This window comes from Theobroma cacao, chromosome 2 (assembly GCF_053813885.1).
Source record: "Theobroma cacao isolate CCN51 chromosome 2, ASM5381388v1, whole genome shotgun sequence".
In the NCBI taxonomy this organism is placed as follows: Eukaryota; Viridiplantae; Streptophyta; class Magnoliopsida; order Malvales; family Malvaceae; genus Theobroma; species Theobroma cacao.
In genome coordinates this window covers 1,208,443-1,232,445 of record NC_142640.1, presented here as the reverse complement: position 1 = coordinate 1,232,445, position 24,003 = coordinate 1,208,443, and the positions used below count along the sequence as shown (strand labels likewise).

General features: G+C 32.3%; 4 protein-coding genes and 2 long non-coding RNA genes across 7 annotated transcripts in view; 5 read left to right on the top strand and 1 right to left on the bottom strand.

The window, feature by feature from the left end:
• Positions 1-3,725: 3,725 nt before the first annotated feature.
• Positions 3,726-4,355, top strand: LOC148763895 (uncharacterized). The gene is made up of 2 exons (XR_016024754.1): positions 3,726-4,067; positions 4,247-4,355. It is a non-coding gene; the product is annotated as an uncharacterized LOC148763895 (long non-coding RNA).
• Positions 4,356-5,105: 750 nt separating this feature from the next.
• Positions 5,106-6,231, top strand: LOC18607172 (uncharacterized). The gene is made up of 3 exons (XR_001926639.2): positions 5,106-5,394; positions 5,869-5,944; positions 6,042-6,231. It is a non-coding gene; the product is annotated as an uncharacterized LOC18607172 (long non-coding RNA).
• Positions 6,232-6,679: 448 nt separating this feature from the next.
• LOC18607171 (uncharacterized) lies at positions 6,680-12,827 on the top strand. Its single transcript, XM_018115346.2, has 7 exons — positions 6,680-6,797; positions 6,895-7,696; positions 8,263-8,370; positions 11,306-11,488; positions 11,575-11,757; positions 11,844-12,026; positions 12,113-12,827. Exons 2-7 carry the CDS (start codon positions 7,595-7,597, stop codon positions 12,590-12,592), a joined length of 1,239 nt encoding a protein of 412 aa, XP_017970835.1. The 5' UTR covers positions 6,680-6,797; positions 6,895-7,594; the 3' UTR covers positions 12,593-12,827.
• Positions 12,828-13,105: 278 nt separating this feature from the next.
• Positions 13,106-24,003, bottom strand: part of LOC18607161 (embryogenesis-associated protein EMB8-like) — a 63,441-nt gene continuing 52,543 nt past the window's right edge. Inside the window, exon 14 of the mRNA XM_088803251.1 lies at positions 13,106-13,435. Within this exon, the coding sequence (XP_088659377.1) occupies positions 13,121-13,435 (315 nt within the window). The 3' untranslated portion in view covers positions 13,106-13,120. The remainder of the gene's footprint in view (positions 13,436-24,003) is intronic.
• On the top strand, positions 14,443-18,694 carry LOC148763894 (uncharacterized). 2 transcript variants are annotated; one of them, XM_088803252.1, is made up of 6 exons: positions 14,443-14,782; positions 15,349-15,456; positions 16,223-16,312; positions 17,359-17,541; positions 17,628-17,801; positions 17,888-18,694. In XM_088803252.1, exons 1-6 carry the CDS (start codon positions 14,663-14,665, stop codon positions 18,350-18,352), a joined length of 1,140 nt encoding a protein of 379 aa, XP_088659378.1. In that variant the 5' UTR covers positions 14,443-14,662; the 3' UTR covers positions 18,353-18,694. The 2 variants fall into 2 exon arrangements, with proteins under 2 accessions (XP_088659378.1, XP_088659379.1); XM_088803253.1 differs by lacking the exon at positions 15,349-15,456 and having other exon boundaries at positions 14,448-14,782.
• LOC18607164 (uncharacterized) overlaps positions 14,618-24,003 on the top strand; it is a 47,966-nt gene continuing 38,580 nt past the window's right edge. Inside the window, exon 1 of the mRNA XM_088803254.1 lies at positions 14,618-14,631. The gene's annotated coding sequence lies outside the window, so the exon portion shown is untranslated. The remainder of the gene's footprint in view (positions 14,632-24,003) is intronic.

The following is a 24,003-nucleotide window of genomic DNA, read 5'->3' as shown; positions in this document are numbered from 1 at the left end:
TCAACAATTAATTTTAGTAAGACTATTCAAAACTTCACAACCATCACCTCTAATTTTTTTTCTTTTTATCAAATATTGTAAAAATTAAAAAAATTATTTTTTATAAATATTTTTGCTTATCAGCATTCTCTATGCAGAAAATCTCTGGTTAGTAACTCAATTTTCATGTCATAATAATTGATAAGTTTGGTTTATTTATTTATTTTATTTTTAATTTTTTTAATTTTAATTTTTTTATTTAATAATTTCTATTTGTGATTTTGATTTAAGATTTACCGTTTTAGCCAATTTTTTGTTGAAAGCAACAAAATAAGGATTTGATTAAGCACCTAAAGTTAGTTGTTACTTATTTATTTAGGGATTATACTTGATTGCTTTCCTACAAATTCTTTGTGGTTTTTTTTACTTAGATTCTTGTGAACAATTAAGTTTTTTATTTAGGATTGCTCCCTCATTGAATTGTTTATTGATATTGTATTTAAATTTTGCGATTAATTTTAGCAAATTGCTTCCCCATTGAATTATTTATTGATAGCCTTAATATTTTTTAGAAGATTCTTCCCATTTAGATTTTTGTTATTATATTTGTCAATTTTTGTTTATTGTTAAGTTTATTTAGAAATTGAGATTATTATCATTATTAAATTATTTATGATTATGCTAGTTAATTTTTTTAAGTAAATTATTAAAAATAATTCATTTGAATAATTTTTATAATTTATTTATATAATTTTTATATGAATTGTTTTCATTTAAATTGTTTTATATTTTTATCACAATTGAACTTCTAGTATGAATGTTTTATAGGCATTATCTTCAACTCTTCGCCTCCTCAAACGCCAAATCTTAACTCCGCCACTGAACAAAAGCTCTCCGTCTTGACAACTCAACTCACAATCTTTTCTGGTACATTCCAAAACCTGGTAGATTTTTCCTCCATGGATGACATTTCACTATTGGTCGGTGCAATCCTCCAGGATTGATTATGATGTTATTGATTATTTCCTTGGTTTCCCTCCTGCTACTAGTTTACAAAAGCCAATCTTAGATTGTTTTGTCAGTTGGGCACTCATAGGAAATGAAAACTTTTCAGAGAAAGTCTAATGATCTTATAACTTGGCGTAGGGAGTCTCTAACATCATTTTTATAATAATGGACAGGCATTTTTTGCATGAATTTGTGGGTGTAATTAATTTAATCTTCAAGTGGATTCGCATTAAAGAAATGTGATCATCTTTGTTAAATAATATTATGGAGACAACTTTTCATCAGTGGAAGTCCAGGAACCATGATTAGTCTAAGTATAAGCTGATAATCTAAGACTTACCTCATTTTCATCATTTGCCATCATTTTGTCTGTCTGTCCCGATTACTTTTTGCAAATACCACCTGCCAAACATGCTTCCCGCATGGAGGCCATACAGTGTATCCAATTAATCCCAGGAGAAGGAAATGTCAACTTTGGACTCGCTTTATTGTACTCGTTTTCTTCGTGAATTATTTGACGTCCAAGAAATTCTCTGAAACCTCCACCTCCTATCGAGGACGATTCTTATTTTGGATTTTTTGATGGTCATTTCTCCTATTTAAATGAAGCTGAGGACATGCGATTTGAAAACGTCGAAAAAGGTAAAAGGATGAAGAGTCATTTGAAGGAGAATTCTGAAGTGAAGGAGAAGCACTCGTCGGGAGGAAAAATGGAGTAAATCGATGAGAGTTAGTGGTGAACTCAAACAGCGGAAACTTGTAAGGCTGTTGACTCGTAATGATGTTGAAGTAGATTTTGGCAGCCAATTAAGAATATTATGTGGCAAATTATGAGGATGTTGTATTTGAGCAAGACCAACTTCATTGTCTACTTTTCTTTTATTCATGATCATTTTCGATCCTTTTACGTTTTAAATTTACTTTTCTATAGTTATAACTTTTTTATATTTTACATTATCTTTTTATTATATTATTATAATTACCTTTGTTTGTTATTTTTTCATATAGCTTTACATAATTACCTTTGTTTGTTATTTTTTTATATAACTTTACAGGTATGTTTGATTCGTGAAATGAAAAAAAGTTAGAATGAAATAGCCATTTCATGAAAACAAAATAAAAGAATAATAGTTATTATGTAACTTGGTTTATGAAAATGAAATAAGATAATAATTGTTATTATAACTTAACTTAATGTTTGGTTGGTAAAAATAGTATTAGGAATAATTAAAAAATAAATAATAAATGATAATAATATCTTTTATTATAATATGATTATTTTATTTGTAATTTTTAACTTTATTTTTAAAATATTAAAAATTATAATTGAAATTTTAAAATAAAAATATTAACTTTTTAGCTTTTTTTTTTCATTCTTGTATTTTCTTTTTTTTTTTTTGGTATTTTCTTTCTTCTCACCAGCCAGCCATTGGAAATGTAGCCATTTAAAGTTCAAAATTGAATTCAAACCAATGGTTTTATTTTAGTTATGATATCTAGTCTTTAACATCTAAATAATCAAATTCTTTTAATGTATTGCTCATTTTACTTTCTTAGTCATCCTTCCCTCGAGCCACGTGGCACCGCCTGTACCTTCTCTCTTCCTGCCTCGTTTCTTGTCGCCCTTTTTCTTTTTCCAGGAAAGTTGGTAAAAAAACAACAAACATACGAATTCACGACTCTTATGGCACTAATACCTAAATCTCTAAAAAAATAATTAAATTGACTAAAAATTAAATATTAATCAATTAATTCAATCAATAATTGAATTAATCAAAAATTTTAAACTCATGAACATGCATTCAAGTTCTGTCATTCCATGATTATATCGAAAGTTTGACTGTCATTCCATCCTCGTAGAGAGAATGCAAGATTGAATTCTACATGAAAAATAAGATAGTATAGAAAGAAGGTTAAGTATATTCAAAAATTATTTTTTGATAATTTTACACTATGCATACTTCTTGATCAAGGTGCAGTTAGCATTTTTATTATCCCTCAAAAGGGACTAATAATCATGATTAAGCAGAGTTCTGTGCACTAAAAGGAACTCTATTATCTAAATAACGTAGCCGGTATAAAAGTTTTGAACTTTCTCTTAAGAACTGAGAAAAGAACAGAACCGACATGAAACACTGGTAAAACATTATGATATTATCATTCAAATGGACTTATTTTTTTAGTTTAACAGAAAACAAAAAAAAGCCGTCTTGCAACCGCCAACCCGCTCAGACAATGGAAAAAAAAAAGTTGTCTAGTTTAAATTGGGCTACCGTCCAATTGGGTATTTGGCAGGATTTAGGGAATGAATGGGGTGTGATTAGTTGATATTCTTCGTATGAAGAGAGAATGGCAATTGACTAACTTTTGCTATAGGACATGCTGATCCGATCACGATATTATATATTTTTTTCTTTGTTTTATTATCTAGCTACATCCCGTTTGAGTTGACAACATTCTTGTTCCCATTTCACATTTGCTTCCTATCAAAACTATAAATATCCTTTGATGAGAACTATAAGTTTTATATATCATCAGTTTTTTTTTTAACTCATAAAAATGCACTCAGGTTCAATTTTCTTAATTTCAATTTTTTATGTTAATTACAAAATATCTATCATTTCACGAAGCCCCTAAAAGTCAGCCCTTGTGTTGATTTTACACCGACTAGACTCGATCATTAGTTAACAAAACTCTAAACGACCACCCCTTTCTCTTCCAGCCCCCAGCGCCCCCTCCCTGCAGGACAACGTGGTCCTTGTATTTCCATTGTGGCTATCATGGACAGCCGATGGCACCCCCCTCATGCAGCGGCACCTTCTTATGTCTAAGCAGCTCGTCTTGTTGAATTTCCATCCCACACTACTGAATCCTGCTCATTCGCAGTTTCACTTAGCTCACCCTATTCAAGACGGTTGTTCCCCTTTGGTTATGTGTGATCCAATCTCTCAAGGTCCCTTGTCACTTCGAAATTTTTGTAGTAGCCTTCCCCTGGTGTCAACTTTCATGCTTTTCCCGAGACGAATTGCTACATCCTGGTTTACGCTGGACTTCGACAAAATACAGAGATAATAGGATCAGTAATCCTTTCATTTCATATTATGCACATTCTTACTTATCCTTCCCTAATTTAAGCCAAATCTTTATTGATACATAAACAGGGCTGTTCATTGCTGACATGATTCGCTTAGCGGCTCTTGTGCCATAGGCCAATTTGATAATGTTCCCATAATTGTGTTTTCTTTTCTTCCTATTTCAGGCTCGATCCAAAACTGAGGCAGCTAGAGTGAAGGCTGCTCAAGAGGCATACAAAGAACTTCAAAATGCTAGACAAGAAGCCTTGCAGAAAAAGAAGGCAGAGAGGGAAAGATGTTAGAGGAGGCTGAGGCATAGCTCAGTGTAGAAGCACACCATATCCACGTTGCTCGGCCCTTAAAAAGCTCCACCATCCGTGGCACATCGATTGGCCCTTAAAAAATCATCTCGTGAGTCACTATATTCCCCAGATACTAAGCCTTCTTCATCATCCATAACGGACTTTATTTGCTAGTTTACAATGGTTAAAGCCGATCTTCGATGGTTTGTCAGTTGGGCACTCATAAGAAATGAAAACTTTTCAGAGATAGTCTAATGATCTTTTAACTTGGAGTAGGGAGTCTCTAATATTCTTTTTATAATAATGGACTGGCTTTTTATGCATGGATTTGTGGGTGTAATTAATTTAGTCTTCAAGTGGATTCGCATTAAAAAAATCTGATCATCTTTGCTAAATGATATTGTGGAAACAACTTTTCAGTATTTGAAGTTGAGGAACTTTAGGTTTAAGCTGATAATCTAATTGGCTTACCTAATTTTCATCACTTGCCATCATTTTCTCTGTCATCTCCAGTTACATTTTTTCAAATCCCACCGACCAAACATGCATTGTATCCAATTAATCCCAGGGGAGAAAAACGTCAATTCACTTAATCCGTACATCCTAAAACGTCCATTCCATCTGTGGCTTTTAACCAGATGATTTGCTTAGCTTAAGCCTTAAGCAGTCCGCGACCCACCGACAACGACTCGCTTTATTTGACGCGTTTTCTTTTTGAATTATTATATGCCCAGGAAATTCTCTGAAACCTTCACCGCTTTAACTCTTTTCGAGGACGACTCTTATTTTGGATTATTTTATATGAACCTGAGGGAATGCGATTTGAAAGCGTCGAAAAAAGAAATTGAAAAAAAAAAAAGAAGATGGCGAGTCATTTGAACAATAATTCTGAAGTGGAGGAGGAGCACTCGTCGAAGGAAATAAGAAGTCAATGGATGAGAAATAGGGGTGGACTCTGGAAGCGGAGACGGTTGTCTCTACATTCTGGCACGAGCGGGCCCGAGTTTACTGCTACGACCGGCTTCAGTGAGGTCCGTTGGATTTGGAAACTTCTGAAAATCATTTTCAAAATTCTTCTTTGCTTTTTGTTTCTTTTATTATGAATTTAGTAAAGATAAAATTTTGTTACTATCATTGTCTCATAGTTTTGACGTTTGGGCATTAGTAGAAATTTGTCCTGTTTAAAGATCTCAAATCTAATTAAAAATAAAAGTATCTTTTTATTTCAATCTGAAAATACTTTATTTTTAATAAAAATTTTAAAATTTAAAAAATATTACTATTCAATTAAAATAAAAATGTGATGTTTTTTAAAAGTTAAGGTCATAAAAAAGGTTGGAAATGTAAGAGAAAAAACTTTAAATAAAGAAAGAAGTCTAAAAATTATCCGATCTACAATTTAACAACCATCAAAAATATAAAATAAAATCTCAAAAAAATGAGATAATCAAATGCTTTTAATATAGAAATTTTTCTCAAATCTACTGAGCAAATTCCATCTCCAGGCAAAAACAAATGCTTCAGACCGACGTCATGACAGCGAAAGTGATTGGCAAAGATATTTTCTAGAAAAAAATTAAGGTATTATAGAAAAATACTTTCCTATAGTTATATTTTTTTATTTTATATTATCCTTTTATTATATTATTATAATTATCTTTGTTTGTTGTTTTTGCAGGAAATTGAAGACATTGCGGTATTGAATTTCACTCAATCCAATTATTCAAATTACTTTTCTTCAAAAAACAATATTTTTTATTGTAATTATAAATGAAAACAATGTTGATGTATTTACATTTTAAATTTACTTTCCTATAGTTGTATTTTTTTTATTTTACATTATCCCCTTATTATATTATAATTATCTTTGTTTGTTACTTTTTGAGGAACATTTTGGTGGATGTGTAGTTGAGGTATTATATTTCATCTACTTCGGTCATTCAAATTGCATTTTTTGAAAAAACAGTATTTTTTTTATTATAATCATAAATGAAAATTATATTGATATATAATTTACTCAATTGTAAAATGATTAAGCAAATAGAGTCAGAAACATTGAAGATGATTCGAGTTTAAATTTTAAAATTGAATCCAAACCAACAGCTTTGTTTTAGTTATGATATTTACTCTCTAATATTTAAATAATCAAATTATGATGATGTTGTATTTGAGCAAGACCAACTTCATTAGTGTTCAGTTTTGGTATATTCTTCCTGATTGCCTACATTTCTTTTGTTCATGACAATTTTCTTTTTCGTTGTATTTGAGTAATCCTTTCCTTTCATATTCTACACATTCCGACTTATCCTTCCCTGGTTTAAACCTAATATTTATTGATACATAAACAGTGCTGTTCATTGGTGACATGATTCGCTTAGCGGCTCTTGTACCATACTACATTGATTTAATTGGGCGGTGCAAGCACAGCTCATAGGTGGGTTAGTCAGCTGGAAGTTACTTTATGGTATCAAATGCACTATGCCAATTTGATAATGTTCCCATAATTGTGTTTTCTTTTCTTCCTATTGCAGGCTCGACCCACAACTGAAGCAGCTAGAGTGAAGGCTGCTCGAGAGGCATACAATGAAGTTCAAAATGCTAGGCAAGAAGCCTTGCAGAAAAAGAAGGCAGAGAGGAAAAGTTGTTGGAAGAGGCTGAGGCATAGGCATAGCTCAGTGTAGAAGCACACCATATCCATGTTGCTCGGCCCTTCAAAAGCTCCACCATCCATGGCACATCGATTGGACCTTAAGAAAATCATCTCGCGGGCCACTATGTTCCCCACATACTAGCTCATCTCCTATTTAAGCCACTCTCCTTCCCTCGGCTGTCCTATCCCCTCTTTGACTGTTACTTTCAGCCGTACGCGTGGTCTACCTTACTATAGAATACACCCAATGTTCACGTCCTTTCTTTACCCGACATTATTTCGTCATTCCTGTCGGCTCCGTCGCATCGAAAGCTGACCCACCTCTACCCGGTCAATGATATTTTTTGAATCTGAAACTTCCACCTCCTTTCCCAGAATGACTGGCTTTAGTTTACTCGTTTTCTTTTTGGGCAATTTGATGGTCTTCTTCATCGTTCCGGGATATATTTCTCCTATTTAAATGAAGCTGAGCAAGCGTGTATAGGTTGTAAACGTCGAAAAAAGAACTTAAAAAAAAAAAAAGGACGCAGATTTATTTGAATGAGAACTCTGAATTAAAGGAGAAGCCCTCGTCGGATGAAATGGATGAAAAACGGAGGGCATGGCCGAGAGGTATGAGTAAGCCGCTCAGGCGGCGGAGAGGCAGGCTTCCCGGTTCCAAGCATGCTGCTAGCAGCAGTCAGGTCCGTTGGATTTTGAATCCCAGTTTATGATTTGGAAACTGCTGAAATCATTTTTAAACTCCTATTTGCATTTTTGTTTCTATTATTTTGAATTTAGTAAAGATAAAATGTTGTTACTATTATTTTCTATAGTTGTGAGATCATATTTTGACATTTGGAAATTAGCATAAATTTGTCTGGGAGTTTAAGGATCTCGAAGCTTATTAAAAATAATTTTTTTATGTCAATCTGAAATTTTTTGATCATATAGTTCACCTTAATATAAAAAAATATTTTATTTTTAATAAAATATTTAAAATTGTTTTTTAGAATTTCAAAAATATTAATTACTTTTCAATTAAAAAAAATATCATACTTTTTAAAGTCAAGTTAATAAAAAAAGGGTTAGGAGTGTCAGTGAAAAGACATGAAAAGAAAAAAAAAACAAATCTAAAAAATGGGGTAATGTTGTTGAAGCAGATTTGGGCAGCCAAGAAATTGAAGTGGCTAATGGTGATGATGTTGTATTTGAGCAAGATCAACTTCATTATGTTATTTTTAATTATACATGTTTGTTGTCTTTTTAGGTGCCTTCGAGGAAGGGCCCTAAAGGAGAAGAATTTCGACACAAAGACTTACAGCACTACCACTTTCTAAACTGGAGGGTCTTGGAGGAGCAATTATGTAGTTTGCTGGTATTATGTTTCATATCATTCAAATTTTTTTTTTTCAAGAAATAAGTTTTATTTTATTATAAAATATAATACTTAAATACAATCTTAAAGCATAAAAAAATTTAATTTAATTTTTATATTTTTATTACGTTTAATACTTTTAATTTTTGAGTAAAATAAATTCTTATCATTAAAAGTTAACTAACTCTAATTAGTTAAAGTTATAGTTATCAATTTAATATCATACCATGTGTTAATAACGTGACATGTTAACTTGTTAGCTTGGAGAATGACACTGTCACATGACAGAAGATATGGTCAAAGATGTTGCTGACTAGAGTTTTTAGTTGCTAACTTTGTTTTAACATTTTATCCAGTCATATGTCTTGAAATTATTAATTAAAATTTTTAAAATAAAAAAATTTAAAATAACTTGAATCTAATTATTAAACAATCTAATCTGCTTTTAAACAGCATTTAACATTTATGATATTAATAAAATTTCCCAAACCATCCGAGAATACCAGTTTTTTAATTATATCCATCTTTTTAACTCTGAAATAACCCCGAGGGAGGGTCTCTAAAATCTGCTGGGAATTGTTGCTCTACACTGATGATTTCTTATCCTTATACTGTGGATGTTAAATTGCCACAAAAAAAAAAAAAAAACCTTTAAAACTCTGGTCTTGAAGCTATGCTTTTGCTTTGTTTGAAAGAGAGAGGGATGTATTTGGATTGTTGTGGGTGTCGTTGCTTTTTAGACAGAAATTTTGATAGAAAAAATTTTGGGAAAATTTTTTAATTGTAATTTCCAATTTTTTTTGCAAAATTTCCTAAACCACATGTCTTCCTGGATGATTTAGGAAATTTTGTTAATATCATAAACCCTAAATGTTGTTTAAAAATTGATTAAATTGTTTAGCAATTAGATATAGGTTATTTTAATTTTTTTTTGTTATGAAAATGTTAATCAATGATTTTAAAACGTTGTGACTGGGTAACATGTTAAAACTCAAATCATTAGGTAAAATATCTGATCAATAATAATTTTGATCATTTTTAAAATGACATGTCAACCATCGTGTGATATTAAATTGATAATTGTAATTTTATTAAAAAATAATTAATTAACAATTAGTGATAAATACTTACTTGATTTCAAATAAAAATTTAAAAATTTAATTAAACACAATAAAAACATAAAAATCTTAATTGACTTTTCTTATATAGTTCATGAATTTATTTGAATATTATGTCTTATTATATTATAAATGAGAACAATGTTGACACATAATTTACTCATTTGTACGTTGGTTTTACGGCTAATATTTTTACGTTTAATTTTCAAATTGTTCTATTCCTAACAAGAAAGGTAAACAAACAGAACTTATAATTTATATCAACTATTCCGGTTAATAACAATAAACCTGCGGCAAAGCAAGGGCCCAACACTAGGAATTAAGAAAATAATCTTCTCTGACACGTTGAGTTGTTGTCAAAAAGTCACATCATTCAAATTAAAAAAAAAATTCTAATGTTATTATTATTTTTTTTAATGAGAACACCTTTTCCTTAATTCATCAAATGTCATACAAAGTGAGAATACCAATACTAGACATTGGCATGCCACCCGCCCTTTACCCTTTGGGAAAAACTTATGCTGCGGAAAAAAGATTAGGAATATTACCAGTTCATTTATAAATCCAAACTCTCTTTAAGTATATATATTATAAATTATAATTTTTGTAATATTAATATAAAATAAAAAATAAATATATTTATATTTAAAGTATATATATAAAAGTAATTATATTTTTTGTAATATGATATGATATTAATATTATTTAAAAATAATTAATAATTTAATAATTTTTAAATTTAAATATATTAATGTAATCACATTAATAATTTGAGTAATCATACTTTTTAATATATTTGTCAGCTTTTAATAAATACATTAATGTTGATTATTTTTAATTTAATCATTTAAATAATAATAAAATATATATAAACGGATATTGAGATCGAGTTCAGAGCAAGTACTTCCATAATCCGAATGTTAACATAATCGGATTCGAATAACGGGTATCCAATGGGTAGTATCCAAACTCAATACAAGTAGTGAAATCATTATCCGAATTTATCTCAAAGCTGATTATAAGGTATCTTAATCCGGTATAACTGGATCGAATACCCGCGAATAACTTATAATAAGGTACCTATTACCATCCCAAAACCAGGGCCCGCAACTCAGCTTGCACCATGCTTGCACTGGTCTGTAGTTTCCTTTCTGCTGCAAATAAAAACCCACCATCCGATCTTCTGATTAAAATTGAAATAGAAAAACAAACTTAAATAATAAAAGGATCAAATTAAAAAAATAAACTTGTATAGCCAGGTGGCAAGAGGTTGCACAGTTGGGAAATAAATAGAGTAATTCTTTCCTTTTAAATTTCACCATTACTAGTAAACCGTCCCTCGTGCCATGGGCACTGCGTATGCCTTCTCGTTTCCGGCCGTGTTTGTTTGGAGTATCCTTCTCTCTCTTTTCTTTTTTCCACTAAACCGTGTTTGACTCTCATTTTGCTGGACAACACTGTAATGAAAATAAAACCTATATTTCTCTTTGATTTTCGCTATTTTGGTACGCGTTTGCTTACCCTGATTCTTTAATCATTGCGCCATGCAATTTATGTACAACGAGATCAGAGCCTATTTAGAGATGAAAAAAAAAAAGAAAATCCCAAATATTCCAAAAATTTCGAAGTTAAGGACTATACTGCCACCATGGCGAATATTGGCATAGGCTATTTGATAACGTTGATGAAGCACATAGAGACAGTAACAATTAGGATGGCTTGAGTTGAAAGTTCAAAATTGAATCTAAATTAACAGCATTATTTTAGTTATAATGTCTAGGCTCTAATATTTAAAAAATCAAATTATTTTCATACAGGGTATTGATGGACCACCAGTTATCGGCTCAATTTATCCAGAACATGAAATGCTATCGACTCGTAATGATGTTGAAGCAGATTTGAGCAACCAAGAAATTCAAGTGGCGAATGGTGATGATAATGTATTTGAGCAAGATCAAGCAAACAGAGGCAACAACAATCACGATGGCTTGAGTTTAATGGTCAAACTTGAATCCAAACCAACAGTTTTATTTTAGTTGTAATGCCTAATCTCTAACGTCTAAATAATCAAATTCTTTTAATGCAGGATGTTGTTGAAGCAAATGCTGATAGTGAAAATTATTTGGAACATGAAATTCTATGGACTCGTAATGATGCTGTAGCAAATTTGGGCGGCCAAGAAATTGAAGTGACGACTAGTGATGATTTTGAATTTGAGCAAGCCCAAGCAAACAGTGAAAGCAACAATCATGATGGATCGAGTTTAATGGTCAAACTTGAATCCAAACCAACAGTTTTATTGTAGTTGTAATGCCTAATCTATAACATCTAAATAATCAATTTCTTTCAATGCAGGATGTTGTTGAAGCAAATGCTGATAGTGAAAATTATTTGGAACATGGAATTTTATGGAATCGTAATGATGTTGAAGCAAATTTGGGCGGCCAAGAAAATGAAGTAACGACTAGTGATGATTTTGAATTAGAGCAAGACCAAGCAAACAGAGATAGCTACAATCACGATGGATTGAGTTTAATGGTCAAACTTGAATCCAAACCAATAGTTTTATTTTAGTTGTAATGCTTAATCTCTAACATCTAAATAATCGAATTCTTTTAATGCAGGATGTTTTAGCATGGGTTTTCCTTATCACAAACTTTACCCTGGAACTCCCTTCAGCGGTTTTCGATCAGCTTTCCTCCAAAGATCACCCTCAGTACGCGCTCATTATGATGTTAATTTCGTTCATAGCATTGATGGCTTGCATCGCTGAGCTTACTTACAAAGGTAAAAAGGAAAGAGTTACTTGGCAGTGGAAAGGCCGAGTGCCTTGGTTTTATTGTCCACGAACCGGCAAGCCTTTTTGTAGCCTCTGGGATGTCATCGCATTTGCTTCTGCTTTCCTTCAGTGTGTTGTTATAGCCATCAATTATTCTTTTATTTCTCGACATCTTAACGGCCCTATCAAAACATCTGCTTTGCCAATCGTCTTTGCTCTCGGTTTGTTGTGCTCTAAATATTTCGAGAAGCCAGGCAGGAACAGAGGAGGAAACCCCGATGGGGCCAGTGCCGCTGCACTTGTTCAAGTTCGTGTAGAGCCGTAGCTTACCACGATCACAATCAGGATTGTCCCTAAATTTTGCTTCTTATTTTTTTTTTTTTTTGGAAAAGCTGGAAAACTTTTGCTATATTATCTTGTAAATTGTTCTCACATGCTTTCCTTATAAACCCATTGTGCTTCCCTTATGCTTTCGATGATTATAACGAGAGTTTTACTGTCATTCCATCCTCGTAGAGAGAATGCAAAATTGAATTCTACACGAAGAATAAGATAGAATAGAAAGAAGGGGAAATTATTTTCTGATACAACAATGGAGGAATCATTACTGATTTCCTCCAAAATTTACACTATGCATACTTCTTCATCAAGTTGCAGTTAGCATCTTTATTATCCCTCCAAAGGGACAAATAATCATGATTGAGTAGAATTCTGTGCAGTAGAAGTAACTCTATTTTTTAAATAATGTAGCCGGTACAAAAGTTTTGAACCTTCCCTTAAGAACTGAGATAAGAACAGAACCGACAAACGGCCAAGTTGTTATAATGGCAATGTATGCCAGCAACCAGATTGATCACCTACTCCGGCAAGAAAGCTGATCAATGCGCCTTTGGACAGGGACAATCAAATCCTTGACATTTTGTTCTGCTTGCTTCATGATGTGCTTGTTAGAGTATATTTTGTCTGTCAAGTCAAGACTTGTTCCTTTATCTGAAATTGTGTCCTCTTCTTTCTTACTATGAATCATATGCTCATTTGACATGTCTTCTGGTACAATAACTCTTGGTTCACTGCCCGCTGCTGTCACCATTCCATCTCCCATAACGTTCAAATAAGGCCCCTGATCTATTGAAGATTGCAGTGGCTTGGGCAAGGTAGAACCTTGGATCTGCAACAAAACATAGAAGTCAAGAGAATTTTAATTCTATTACTCAGCTGGTACAAGAGAATTTTAATTCTTAGAACTCTTGCCTTTGGAGAAATGACTAATTTGCTTTTTCACAATATAGAAGTGAAGATATAACTGTGTTTGTTCAGTTTAAGTATAACAACTGTTTCTTACAAAATAAAACTACTGAAACTTTTTACCTTCTGCCTTCTAAATGGGATAGTGCGTAGAACACCAAAGAACTCATCAACAGCTCTTACACACCTACAATTTCATGAATATAAAACTATGCAATTCAAACACAAATGAACTTTAAATTACAACTTGCTATGTAATCAGGCACAGTTACCAGTATCTAAAGAAAAAAATGAAAAATATGTGCAAGTATATATATTCATAACATGTCATATAAGGTCCTCAATCATGAAGAGTACTTGTTGATTTTCACTAACAACCCCACCAATTATAGTGATCTTTTTTGCTGATTCTTGTGTAATCATCAACTGGGAGTTCCAGTCTAAAGTAGATACTTGAATACGAGTTTTTCCCAGCAGGTAAAGATGTATGTCTGTTGTCTATATATATGTATGTATGTATTATCGCTAACCTGGGTGAAAAAAATTTACCATAAGCTAGATGCGATTATCCCTTCATAGAAAGCCAGATGTCCACCATGTGCCGTAGTAGCAAGGATTATATTTTCACTGGCCCTAGAAAAAACCAAATGGAAGGTTAGCTTTTAAAGAAGGACATAAAGTATAATGTTATTACTTGTTAGACAATGATGGAATAGCAGTGGGTTCACTTCAATGCTTGACATGGAACACTGGTAAAAAACCCATTTTAAACTACTCTCCTTCCCTCGGCTTCCCTATTTCCTTTTTGACTTTTACTTTCACCGGTTCGCGTGCCCTACCTTACTATAGAATGCACCCAACGCCCACTTTGTCTCCTTTCTTTATCCGAGATTATTTCGTCATTCCTGTTAGCTCGTTCCCATCGAAAGCTGACCCACCTAACGCTACCCGGTCAATGATATTTTTTGTATTTGAAACTTCCACCTCCTTTCCCAGTACGACTCGCTTTAGTTTACTTGTTTTCTTTTTGGGCAATTTGATGGTCTTCTTCATCGTTTCGGGATATTTTTCTTCTATTAAATGAAGCTGAGGAAGCGTGTATAGGAACGAATGCGATTTGTAAACGTCGAAAAAAGAAATTAAAAAAAAAATGATGGAGAGTCATTTGGATGAGAACCCTGAAATGCGGGCATCGATGATAGGTACGGGTGAGCTCAGCCAGCGGAGAGGCCGGATTCCTGGTTCCGAGTATGCTGCTAGCAGCGGTCAGGTCCGTTGGATTTTGAATCCCAGTTTATGATTTGGAAACTGCTGAAATCATTTTTAAACTCCAATTTGCATTTTTGTTTCTATTATTTTGAATTTAGTAAAGATAAAATGTTGTTACTATTATTTCCTATAGTTGTGAGATCATATTTTGACATTTGGAAATTAGCATAAATTTGTCTGGGAGTTTAAGGATCTCGAAGCTTATTAAAAATAATTTTTTTATGTCAATCTGAAATTTTTTGATCATATAGTTCACCTTAATATAAAAAAATATTTTATTTTTAATAAAATATTTAAAATTGTTTTTTAGAATTTCAAAAATATTAATTACTTTTCAATTAAAAAAAATATCATACTTTTTAAAGTCAAGTTAATAAAAAAAGGGTTAGGAGTGTCAGTGAAAAGACATGAAAAGAAAAAAAAAACAAATCTAAAAAATGGGGTAATGTTGTTGAAGCAGATTTGGGCAGCCAAGAAATTGAAGTGGCTAATGGTGATGATGTTGTATTTGAGCAAGATCAACTTCATTATGTTATTTTTAATTATACATGTTTGTTGTCTTTTTAGGTGCCTTCGAGGAAGGGCCCTAAAGGAGAAGAATTTCGACACAAAGACTTACAGCACAACCACTTTCTAAACTGGAGGGTCTTGGAGGAGCAATTATGTAGTTTGCTGGTATTATGTTTCATATCATTCAAATTTTTTTTTTTCAAGAAATAAGTTTTATTTTATTATAAAATATAATACTTAAATACAATCTTAAAGCATAAAAAAATTTTAATTAAGTTTTTATATTTTTATTACGTTTAATACTTTTATTTTTTGAGTAAAATAAATTCTTATCATTAAAAGTTAACTAACTCTAATTAGTTAAAGTTATAGTTATCAATTTAATATCATACCATGTGTTAATAACGTGACATGTTAACTTGTTAGCTTGGAGAATGACACTGTCACATGACAGAAGATATGGTCAAAGATGTTGCTGACTATTATTTCCTATAGTTGTGAGATCATATTTTGACATTTGGAAATTAGCATAAATTTGTCTGGGAGTTTAAGGGTTTCGAAGCTTATTAAAAATAATTTTATGTCAATATGAACTTTTTTGATCATATAGTTCACATTAATATAAAAAAATATTTTATTTTCAATAAAATATTTAAAATTGTTTTCTAGAATTTCAAAAATATTAATTTTTTTCAATTAAAATAAAAATGTGATATTTTTTAAAGTCAAGTTAATAAAAAACGGTTGGGAGTGTAAGAGAAAAGACATGAAAAGAAAAAAAAAAAAAAAGAACTCGAAAAAATGGGGTAATGTTGTTGAAGCAGATTTGGGCAGCCAAGAAATTGAAGTGGCTAATGGTGATGATGTTGTATTTGAGCAAGGTCAACTTCATTATGTTATTTTTAATTATACATGTTTGTTATCTTTTTAGGTGCGTTGGAGGAAGCCCCCTTACCCTAAGCGAGGACAAATTAAACGAACATTCTTGAAGGTCTTGCTGAAACAAATCCTCAGGCCTAAGGTATTATATTTCATATCCTTCAAATTATTTTTTTTCAAGAAATAAGTTTTATTTTATTATAAAATATAATACTTAAATACGATCTTAAAGTATAAAAAAAATTTCAATTAAATTTTTATATTTTTATTGCATTTAATATTTTTATTTTCTTGAGTAAAATAAATTTTTATCATTAAAAGTTAACTAACTCTAATAAGTTAAAGTTGTAGTTATCAATTTAATATCATACCATGTGTTAATGACGTGGCATGTTAACTTATTAGCTTGAAGAATGACATTATCACGTGACAGAAGATATGGCCAAAGATGTTGCTGACTAGAGTTTTTAATTGCTAACTTTGTTTTAACATTTTGTCCAATCACATGTCTTGAAATTATTAATTAAAATTTTTAAAATAAAAAAATTTAAAATAACTTGAGTATAATTATTAAACAATCTAATCTGCTTTTAAACAACATTTAATATTTATGGCATTAATAAAATTTCCCAACCATGCTTGCACTAGCCTGAAGTTTCCTTGCTGCTGCAAATAAAAACCCACCATCCGATCTTCTGATTAAAATTTAAATAGAAAAACGAACTTAACTAATAAAAGGATCAAATTGTAAAAATAAACTTGTATAACCAGGTGGCAAGAGGTTGCACGGTTGGGAAATAAATAGAGTAATCCCTTCGCGCCATGGGCACTGCGTATACCTTCTCTTTTCCTACCGTGTCTGTTTGGAGCAGCCCCCTCTCTCTTTTCTTTTTTCCACTAAACCGTGTTTGACTCTCATTTTGCTGGACGACACTGTAGTGAAAATAAACGAAATGAGAAAAAAAACGAAAAATCCCAAATATTCCAAAAATTTTGAAAATAAGGACTATACTGCCACCATGGCGAATATTGGCATAGGCTATTTGATAACGTTGATGAAGCACATAGAGACAGTAACAATTAGGATGGCTTGAGTTGAAAGTTCAAAATTGAATCTAAATTAACAGCTTTATTTTAGTTCTAATGTCTAGTCTCTAACATCTAAATAATCAAATTATTTTTATACAGAATATTTTTGAAGCAGATGCTCACGGTGAAACTGATTTAGAATACGAAATGCTATCGACTCCTAATGATGTTGAAGCAGATTTGAGCAACCAAGAAATTCAAGTGGCGAATAGTGATGATGACGTATTTGAGCAAGATCAAGCAAACAGAGGCAACAACATTCACGATGGCTTCAGTTTAATGGTCAAAATTGAATCCAAACCAACAGTTTTATTTTAGTTGTAATGCCGAATCTCTAACATCTAAATAATCAAATTCTTTCAATGCAGGATGTTGTTGAAGCAAATGCTGATAGTGAAAATTATTCGGAACATGAAATTTTATGGAATAGTAATGATGTTGAAGCAAATTTGGGCGGCCAAGAAAATGAAGTGACGACTGGTGATCATTTTGAATTTGAGCGAAACAGAGATAGCAACAATCACGATGGATCGAGTTTAATGGTCAAACTTGAATCCAAACCAATAGTTTTATTTTAGTTATAATGTCTAGTCTATAACGTCTAAATAATCGAATTCTTTTAATGCAGGATGTTTTAGCTTGGGTTTTCCCCATCACCAACTTTACCCTGGAACTCCCTTCAGCGGTTCTCGATCAGCTTTCCTCCATAAATAAGCCTCATTACGCCCTCATTTTGATGTTAATTTCGTTCATAGCATTGATGGCTTGCATTGGTGAACTTATTTGCAAAGGTAAAAAGGGAAGAGTTACTTGGCAGTGGAGAGACAGAGTGCCCCGGTTTTCTGGCAAGCCTTTTGATAACCCCTGGGAGATTATCGGATTTGCTTGTGTTTGCCTTCAGTGTGTTGTTACAGCCATCAATTATTCTTTTGTTTCTCGACATGTTGACGGCCCTATCAAAACATCCGCTTTGCCAATCCTCTTTGCTTTTGGTTTATTGTGCTCTAAATATTTCGAGAAACCAGACAGGGACAGAGGAAACCCCGATGGAGACAGTGCCATTAACCTTGTTGGAGTTCGTGTGGAGCCGTAGCTTACCACAATCACAATCAGGATTTTGTCCCTAAATTTTCCTATATTGTCTTGAAAATTGTTCTCACATACTTTCAGCATAAACCCATTGTGCTTCCTTATACTTTCGATGATTATATCGAAAGTTTTACTGTCACTCCGTCCTCGTAGAGAGAATGCAAGATTGAATTCTACATGAAGAATAAGATAGGATAGAAAGAAAGGGAAATTATTTTCTGATACAACAATGGAGGAATCATTACTGATTTCCTCCAAATTTTACACTATGCGTGCTTCTTCATCAAGTTGCAGTTAGCATCTTTATCATCCTTCCAAAGGGACTGATAATCATGATTGAGTAGAATTCTGTCTAGTAAAAGTAACTCCATTTTTTAAACAATGTAGCCAGTACAAATGTTTTGAACCTTCTCTTGAGAACTGATACAAGAACAGAACCGACAAACAGACAAGTTGTTATGATGGCAATGTATGCCATTAACTAGATTGATCGCCTACTCTAGCGAGAAAGCTGATCGACACGTCGGGACAATCAAATCCTTGACATTATGCTCTGCTTGCTGCATGATGTGCTTATTAGAGTATAGTCTGTCTGTCAAGTCAGGATTTGTTCCTTTATCTGAAATCGTGTCTTCTGTAGAGACCTAAAAAATAAATAAAAAATTTAAATTATAATAAAATAAAATAAAATATAAAAAATAAATAAAAAATTAAAAAAAAGTGGTATGGCTGGCGTACGCCCAGCCATCCCTTCCCCAACCACCATGCGTGATGGGGTTATGGCCACCAATTCTTTGGTGTCAGAACCTCATTATCGGATTGTCCAAATTTTTAAACAACTCAGTTGATAAAAAAAAACCTGCAAAACCAAAAAAGGAGAGAATCACAGATAAAAAAAAATCTACCAGTAACAAACTACCTTAGCCACAATAAAAAAAGATCCATCCACCAAAAAAAATAAAAACACAACGATTAACCCAAAAAAAGCCACAATCAAACATAAAAAAAAAACAGAGCAAAAAGAAAAAAAAGAAGAAGGGGGAGAGAGAAGAGGAGAAGAGTGCAATGCCGGCAGGGAGAAAGAAGAGAAAGAGAAGGAGGAAGAAAGAAAGAGATAAAGAAAGGAGAGGCCAGCGGGGGAAAGAAAGGAGAAGAAAGAGAAAAAAAGAAGAAAGAGAAAAGAAAAAGAAAGAGAGAAGAAGGGGGGAGCGGCTAGGAGAGAAAGAAAGAAAGAAAGAAAGAAAAAAGAAAAAAGAGAAAGGAGGTGGGGGGCTCCTCACGGTATTGTTTGGAGAAATTTTTGTATGTTGTTGTACTTTTGGTGACTTGCTTTAGCCCACATAATTTTGTCCTTTTTGAGCTAATCTAAATCTACACAAGATAAGATCTAACTTGCATGTCTTTTTACTTTAATATTTTTTATTTTATTCATTATGATGGTTCAATTATTTATGTTAAAAACATATTATTAAGAGCATAAGGATAATTTAATTAAAATAAAAAATATATTATGTAGAGATTATGTGATATTTCAAAGTAAAAAAATAACAACAAAATATAAAGTGGTAAATGAAAATATGTGTAAATATTTGATAAAAAATAGATATAAACAAATATTCAAAAAAAATATAAAAAAATACTAAAAAGATGACAATGGTTGTAATAGTAAATATATATATATATATATATATATATATAATTGAGATCAATATTCATATTTAGATACTTGTAAATATAATATATATATATATAAACAAAAAAAAAAAAAAACAACGACATAATACAAATATAAAAAACTATAAGAAAAATGAGATGATTGTTTGAGAAATTTCTTCTAAGAAAGGTAAAGAGTTGCCTCTTTTAAGTGGATTTTTTTTGGTGCGAAGTTTGAGACGAATTTTCATCGAAGCGTCGGGATAAATCCGAACTCTAAACTCCAATACCCATTAAGTCAAATAGTCATTGTTAAAAAAAATAAATTTACATAATGTTGCATCCAAACTTAAATTAGTTAATTAGCTTAAATAAATATTACAAAATAAAGTTAATTTAATTGTTTGAAAAAATTAATTAATTGTTTATTTGATAAGTTATATAATCAAGTTAAACGCTAATCAACAATGTTAATTAAAAGATATGGATCTAAATAATAAATAATAAATAATAAATAATAATAATAATAAATAAATAAATAAATAATTCATGAAAAAAAATGACAAAATAAATATATAAATAAGGTGATAAATTTAAATACATAGTTGGGTGAATTATGAACCACCTAATTCAATAAACGCGTGCATGTAGACATCAGCATTTTATCCTGTCATAGCACGTCACATTTATCTTGCAAATGGTGCGGGAATCCCGATGATGAGATTTTCCCGAGGAGTTTGTAGAGACGAGTTCTTCCGGGGATATCTCTAGGTGAGGAAAATTTCGAGACTTCACCAAAACGTTGGGATGGTCTTCAAATGATTTTTCAATAAAAGATTACCGACTCCATTATTTAAAATAAACAAGTCATGACATCATTTTACGCTTGCATCATGTGCATACGTAAAACCAAATAAAAAAACCAAATAAAAGACTCAGTCAGCCAATTTAATAAAAATTTAATAAGTAGGGATTAAATTAAAAGTAGGCTATATTAAGATAACTTAAGATTAAATGGTACCGTTCGTGGAACGGACGCCACGGAAGTACTAACCCTTCTCCGTGCATAACCGCACTTCCGAACCCATCTCTAAAAATGTGGACCAGTTCTCGTTCTTTCGACAAACCTAAAATTAATTTAGGACTTCGTCGATTAGAATCAGATTAATAGGTGACCAATCACACCTATAGAAAAAAAAAAGATTGGTGGCGACTTCTAAACTATTTAATTTTCGCTCGCGTCTAGCGGTCGGATTCCCGGACCCACACGTGTTACGACACTTTCTTACTGTGAATCATATGCTCATTCGACATCTCTTCTGGTACAATGTCTCTTGGTTCACTGCCCGCTGCTGTCACCCTTCCATCTCCCATTTCATTCAAATAAGGCCCCTGATCTATAGAACCTCGCATCTGTAAGAAAACACAGAAGTCAAGAGAATTTTAATTCTATTAGTTAGCTGCTACAAGAGAATTTTAATTCTTAGAACTCTTGCCTTTGGAGAAATGACTAATTTGCTTTATCACAATATGGAAGTGAAGATATAACTGTGTTAGTTCAATTTAAGTTTTTTTTTTTATAATTAGAGACAAGGGATTCGAATTCTATTCTTTAAGCAGGGACATCATACATTAATTATTGAACCCAATACTCATGTGCTAATTCAGTTTAAGTATAACAACTGTTTCCTACAAAATAAAACTACCAAAACTATTCACCTTCTGCCTTCTAAGTGGGCTAGTGCGTAGAACACCAAAGAACTCATCAACAGCTCTTACCCACCTGCAATTTCATGAATATAAAACCATGCAATTCACACACAAATGAACTTTAAATTACAACTTGCTGTGTAATCAGGCACAGTTACTAGTATCTAAAGAAAAAAAAAAGAAAAATATATGCAAGTATATATATTCATAACATGTCTTATGAGGTCCTCAATCATGAAGAGTACTTGTTGATTTTCACTAACAACCCAACTAATTAAAGAGTTTTTTTTTTTTTTTTGCTGATTCTTGTGTAATCATCAACTGGGGAGTTCCAGTCTAAAGTAGAAATTTGAATATGATTTTTCCCCAGCAGGTAAAGATGAGTGCCTGTTGTTTGTATATATGTATGTATGTATTATGGCTAACTGGGTGAAAAATATTTACTATAAGCTAGATGCTGATATCCCTTCATAGAAAGCTAGATGTCCACCATGTGGCGTAGTAGCTAGGATTATATTTTCATTGGCCCTAGAAATAAACCAAGAGGTTTTGGAAGGTTTGCTTTTGGAGAAGGACATAAAGTATAATGTTATTACTTGTTAGACAATGATGGAATATCAGTAGCTTCAGTTTAATGCTTGACATGGAACACTGGTAAAACATTATGATATTATCATTCAAATGGACTTATTTTTTAGTTTAACAGAAAACAAAAAAAGGCCGTCTTGCAACCGCCAACCCACTCAGACAATGGAAAAAAAAAAAGCTGTCTAGTTTCAATTGGGCCACCGTCCAATTGGGTACTTGGCAGTATTTGGGGAATGAATGGCGTGTGATTAGTTGATATTCTTCGAATGAAGAGAGAATGGCAATTAACTAACTTTTGTTATAGGACATGCTGATCCGATCAGGATTTTTTTTTTCTTCGTTTTATAAGCCAGCTACATCCCGTTTGAGTTGACAATATTCTTGTTCCCATTTCATTTTTGCTTCCTATCAAAACTATAAGTATCCTTTCATGAGAATAAAAAACAAGAAGTTTTATATATCGCCAGTTTTTTTTTTTAAACTCATAAGCATGCATTCAAGTTCAATTTTCTTAATTTCATTTTTTTATGTTAATTACAAAATAATTAAATAAAAATTAATTATGAAAAAAAAAATAATTGAAAAGCATTGTTTGTATTGATATCTTTGAATGCTGTGTGGAATACTTGAAGCTCAATGCATGTCTATTGCCTTTATGTGTTGAGGCATGAAGACTTATTTCAGCATAGTAACTTCCATCAACAGCGAGACATACACAACGCATTCACGTACGGAGCCCCTAAAAAGTCAGCCCTTTCGCAGATTTTACACTATACTGGGTCATTAGTTAACAAAACTCCAAACGCAGACCACCTCTTTCTCCTCCAGGCCCCAGCGCCCCTTCCCTCCCGGACAACATGGTCCTTGTATTTCCATTGTGGCTATGATGGACAGCCGATGGCCCCCCTCATACAGTAGCACCTCTTTATGTCTAAGCTGCTTGTCTTGTTGAATTTCCATCCCACACTACTGAATCCTGCTCATTCGCAGTTTCACTTACCTCACCCTATTCAAGACTCCCTCTATGGTTATCTATGATCCACTCTCCAAGGTCCCTTGGTACCTTGAAATTTTGTAGTATCCCTCCCTGGTGTCAATTTTATTTTTTAATTGGAAGAAAGAAAATTCAAATCTTATTTTTTAAATAAAGAATAATGCACCAATTAATGAATCGAATATTCAAATGTCCCATGATGTCAAACTTTCATGTTTATTCTGAGCCGAATTGTTACTCTGGTTTACGCTGGACTTTGACAAAATGCAGAAATGTTGATCAGTAATCCTTTCCTTTCATGTTCTACACATTCCGACTTATCCTTCCCTGGTTTAAGCCTAATCTTTATTGATACATAAACAGCGCTGTTCATTGGTGACTGTAAAGGGGGTTCTTGTGATAGGGAGAGGAAGTGTTGCAAACAAGTAAGAGGACGTGCCAGAGGAGGCAGAGAGGAAGATTGAAGCAGTTCTTGAAGTAATAAGTGCTGTGGAAGACAATAAGAAAAGACTTAAAGAGACTTAGAGAGTACAAGATAATTAGAGAGAGAATTTAGAGAGAGAAGCTCTCAAGTTGAGAATGTGTTAGGAGGGGCCAAGAAGAGTCCTCCCAAATGAATTGTGAGGCTCTATATATAGTGCTAAAAGTGACGGTTACATAAGAATAGGCTTTAATGCGCCTAATGAATGATATTATTATGAAGAATATTA